Consider the following 5340-nt stretch of genomic DNA (forward strand, 5'->3'; position numbering starts at 1 on the left):
ATTATGAGACATGGAGGGAGGGGGAGAAGCAGGAGGAGAGAGAGGGAGAAGCAGGAGGAGAGAGAGGGAGGAGGCTTCCTGCTGGCCTGCAGAATCATCACTACACAGAGACAGGAACTGAAATGATGAGACATGGAGGGAGGGGGAGAAGCAGGAGGAGAGAGAGGGAGGAGGAAAGAGAGGGAGGAGTAGAGAGAGGGGGAGGAGGAGAGAGAGGGGGGGAGGAAAGAGAGGGGAGGAGGAGGAAAGAGAGGGATGAGGAGGAAAGAGAGGGAGGGGAGGAGGAGAGAGAGGGGGAGGAGGAAAGAGAGGGAGGAGGAGAGGGAGGGAGGAGGAGAGAGAGAGGGGGAGGAGGAGAGAGAGGGGAGGAGGAAAGAGAGGGAGGAGGAGAGGGAGGGAGGGAGGAGAGAGAGGGGAGGAGGAAAGAGGAGGGAGGAGGAGAGGGAGGGAGGAGGAGAGAGAGGGGAGGAGGAAAGAGAGGGAGGAGGAGAGGGAGGGAGGAGGAGAGAGAGGGGGAGGAGGAAAGAGAGGGAGGAGGAGAGGGAGGGAGGGAGGAGAGAGAGGGGAGGAGGAAAGAGAGGGAGGAGGAGAGGGAGGGAGGAGGAGAGAGAGGGGGAGGAGGAAAGAGAGGGAGGAGGAGAGGGAGGGAGGAGGAGAGAGAGTGAAGAGGAGAGAGAGGGAGGAGGAAAGAGAGGGAGGAGGAAAGAGAGGGAGCGAGAGAAGCATGAGGATGGAGGGAGAAAAAAACAAACATGTTTTCTTGAATTTTTACAACTTTGACTTTGCAGCTGGCCTATCTACGGGGAAAATCACTCCGTTCTGCCTCCAGGACAAGACTCATGACAATAAACGTTGACCTGCATCCTTGATGCAATGCAACTCGGTCCTCTCTCTTGTCTTGACATATTCATTTGATTGGTTAAGACACAAGGTGTACCTGGAGGGGAGGAGTGTTCATGTAACCGGGAAAAAGATCACACAGTTAAAGGGGGACAATCTGTGATTGCTACATCCATCTTCTAGACACTTTTAGTGGTGGTGTGAACACATTGATGTTTGAAATGCAGATTTCCCCTTTAAGTGTACTTGCATGGAGGAGAGATGTCTTGATGTGGCCAGGAAGGAAACACCCTTCCCTGCACCACCTTAACTGGCTCCCAGTCAAACTACACCTCGCCTACAAGAAACTACACCTCGCCTACAAGAAACTACACCTCGCCTACAAGAAACTACACCTCGCCTACAAGAAACTACACCTCGCCTACAAGACACTACACCTCACCTACAAGAAACTACACCACACCTACAATAAACTACACCTCGCCTACAAGAAACTACACCTCGCCTACAAGACACTACACCTCACCTACAAGAAACTACACCACACCTACAATAAACTACACCACTCCTACAAGAAACTACACCATTCCTACAAGAAACTACACCTCGCCTACAAGAAACTGCACCTCACCTACAAGAAACTACACCTCACCTACAAGAAACTACACCGCACCTACAATAAACTACACCACTCCTACAAGAAACTACACCTCGCCTACAAGAAACTACACCTCGCCTACAAGAAACTACATCTCGCCTACAAGAAACTACACCGCACCTACAAGGAACTACACATCGCCCTCAATGGTCTTGCCCCTCATACCTCTCTGACTTCCAAAGCCCGATGTCTCGTGCTTTCAGCTGCCCCCGAACTCTACAACTCTTCCCCTAGCGACCTGCACCTCTGACTCCATCACCACTTCAAAACCAGATTCAAACCCACCTGTTCAGTCTGGCTTTCTCCTCAGTCTGGCTTTCTCCTCAGTCTGGCATTCTCCTCAGTCTGGCATTCTCCTCAGTCTGGCTTTCTCCTCAGTCTGGCATTCTCCTCAGTCTGGCTTTCTCCTCAGTCTGGCTTTCTCCTCAGTCTGGCTTTCTCCTCAGTCTGGCTTTCTCCCCAGTCTGGCTTTCTCCTCAGTCTGGCTTTCTCCTCAGTCTGGCTTTCTCCTCAGTCTGGCTTTCTCCTCAGTCTGGCTTTCTCCCCAGTCTGGCTTTCTCCTCAGTCTGGCATTCTCCTCAGTCTGGCATTCTCCTCAGTCTGGCTTTCTCCTCAGTCTGGCTTTCTCCTCAGTCTGGCTTTCTCCTCAGTCTGGCTTTCTCCTCAGTCTGGCTTTCTCCTTAGTCTGGCTTTCTCCTCAGTCTGGCATTCTCCTTAGTCTGGCTTTCTCCTCAGCGTAGCCCAGCAAAACACAGCATCATATGATGCAAAATGCAAAAAACAAAAAGGTTTTGGGTGAAATATTACTTTTAAAGGTAATTAGCTTCAAATATTATAGTATTTTGATTGTCTTTCTTTATCCTATATTTTCCTGGGTCTGTTTTTGCTGTAAAGTTTTCTTGGTTTTTAGAAAAGTACTTTAAATTCAGACTGAAAACTGACACAATACACACATTCAGACAGAACACTGCTACAATACACACATTCAGACAGAACACTGATACAATACACACATTCAGACAGAACACTGACACAATACACACATTCAGACAGAACACTGACACAATACACACATTCAGACAGAACACTGACACAATACACACATTCAGACAGAACACTGATACAATACACACATTCAGACAGAACACTGATACAATACACACATTCAGACAGAACACTGATACAATACACACATTCAGACAGAACACTGACACAATACACACATTCAGACAGAACACTGATACAATACACACATTCAGACAGAACACTGATACAATACACACATTCAGACAGAACACTGTTACAATACACACATTCAGACAGAACACTGTTACAATACACACATTCAGACAGAACACTGATACAATACACACATTCAGACAGAACACTGACACAATACACACATTCAGACAGAACACTGACACAATACACACATTCAGACAGAACACTGTTACAATACACACATTCAGACAGAACACTGACACAATACACACATTCAGACAGAACACTGTTACAATACACACATTCAGACAGAACACTGTTACAATACACACATTCAGACAGAACACTGATACAATACACACATTCAGACAGAACACTGACACAATACACACATTCAGACAGAACACTGATACACTACACACATTCAGACAGAACACTGATACAATACACACATTCAGACAGAACACTGACACAATACACACATTCAGACAGAACACTGTTACAATACACACATTCAGACAGAACACTGGAACACAATACACACATTCAGACAGAACACTGATACAATACACACATTCAGACAACACTGATACAATACACATATTCAGACAGAACACTGTTACAATACACACATTCAGACAGAACACTGGAACACAATACACACATTCAGACAGAACACTGATACAATACACACATTCAGACAGAACACTGATACAATACACACATTCAGACAGAACACTGTTACAATACACACATTCAGACAGAACACTGTTACAATACACACATTCAGACAGAACACTGTTACAATACACACATTCAGACAGAACACTGTTACAATACACACATTCAGACAGAACACTGACACAATACACACATTCAGACAGAACACTGTTACAATACACACATTCAGACAGAACACTGATACAATACACACATTCAGACAGAACACTGTTACAATACACACATTCAGACAGAACACTGTTACAATACACACATTCAGACAGAACACTGACATAATACACACATTCAGACAGAACACTGTTACAATACACACATTCAGACAGAACACTGATACAATACACACATTCAGACAGAACACTGACACAATACACACATTCAGACAGAACACTGATACAATACACACATTCAGACAGAACACTGTTACAATACACACATTCAGACAGAACACTGTTACAATACACACATTCAGACAGAACACTGACATAATACACACATTCAGACAGAACATCCAGACAATGAAGAACGTCCTCTTCTGATTCATACTCTCCTTTCCCCCCGAACTCTTCCTTGCTGTTGAGTCTTTTGGTGTTTCATTGGTCCATTGTTGATATCGTCCCAAAAATGTTTTGCATGTCAGCAATATTTTCAACATTTGTAACTTTCAATGTACAGATATATATAATCAGTCATATAGCCAGTATGATGTATTTTCCACCATATGTTGTCAGTCCTTAGATACTGAATATATATATATATACATATAAACCTTTATTTTACTAGGCAAGTCATTAAGAACAAATTCTTATTTTCAATGACGGCCTAGGAACAGTGGTTTAACTGCCTGTTCAGGGGCAGAACGACAGATTTGTACCTTGTCAGCTCGGGATTCGAACTTGCAACCTTTCGGTTACTAGTCCAACACTCTAACCACTAGGCTGCCCTGCCGCCCCAGCGGGAGGGGGTGTGTGGGGATATATGTATATATATGTTAGAGTCTGTAAACCTAGGTCTGTTACCCCCTCCCTAAAAGAGGTAGCCCTTATTGGAGTGGTGGTTAGCAGTTTGCTACAATACTGTACTATGGATCACTGTTATAAATCAGACTAACTGGACTAGACTCAGTATTGTGTTATAATAACTAACGGGTTGGTGAAATGACAGGTAACTAATGTTGGTGAAATGACTTCATTCTTATAACTTCATTCTGTTGTAACTAATGAACGGGTTGGTGAAATGACTTCATTCTGTTGTAACTAATGAGCGGGTTGGTGAAATGACTTCATTCTGTTGTAACTAATGAACGGGTTGGTGAAATGACTTCATTCTGTTGTAACGGGGTTGGTGAAATGGTAACTAATGAACGGGTTGGTGAAATGACTTCATTCTATTGTAACTAATGAACGGGTCGGTGAAATGACTTCATTAACTGTTGTAACTAATGAACGGGTTGGTGAAATGACTTCATTCTGTTGTAACTAATTGTAACTAATGAACGGGTTGGTGAAATGACTTCATTCTGTTGTAACTGACTTCATTCTGTTGTAACTAATGAACGGGTTGGTGAAATGACTTCATTCTGTTGTAACTAATGAAATGACTTCATTCTGTTGTAACTAATGAACGGGTTGGTGAAATGACTTCATTCTGTTGTAACTAATGAACGGGTTGGTGAAATGACTTCATTCTGTTGTAACTAATGAACGGGTTGGTGAAATGAATTCTGTTGTAACTAATGAGCGGGTTGGTGAAATGACTTCATTCTATTGTAACTAATGAACGGGTTGGTGAAATGACTTCATTCTGTTGTAACTAATGAACGGGTTGGTGAAATGACTTCATTCTGTTGTAACTAATGAACGACTTCATTCTGGTTTGAAATG

At 43.6% G+C, this 5340-nt stretch overlaps 1 protein-coding gene across 1 annotated transcript; it reads right to left on the reverse strand.

The window, feature by feature from the left end:
• Positions 1-1371: 1371 nt before the first annotated feature.
• Positions 1372-3536, reverse strand: LOC127926313 (keratin-associated protein 10-6-like). Its single transcript, XM_052511738.1, has 2 exons — positions 1619-3536; positions 1372-1513 (listed from the first exon to the last, which is right to left on the reverse strand). Exon 1 carries the CDS (start codon positions 3319-3321, stop codon positions 2308-2310), a length of 1014 nt encoding a protein of 337 aa, XP_052367698.1. The 5' UTR covers positions 3322-3536; the 3' UTR covers positions 1372-1513; positions 1619-2307.
• Between the last annotated feature and the right edge of the window lie 1804 nt (positions 3537-5340).

The sequence above is a fragment of the Oncorhynchus keta genome, unplaced genomic scaffold (assembly GCF_023373465.1).
Source record: "Oncorhynchus keta strain PuntledgeMale-10-30-2019 unplaced genomic scaffold, Oket_V2 Un_contig_7399_pilon_pilon, whole genome shotgun sequence".
Lineage (NCBI taxonomy): Eukaryota > Metazoa > Chordata > Actinopteri > Salmoniformes > Salmonidae > Oncorhynchus > Oncorhynchus keta.

Bases quoted from the DNA above. Each gene is read 5' to 3' on its own strand.
- LOC127926313 (XM_052511738.1), bottom strand. From the start codon at position 3,321: ATGTGTATTGTATCAGTGTTGTCTGAATGTGTGTATTGTATCAGTGTT.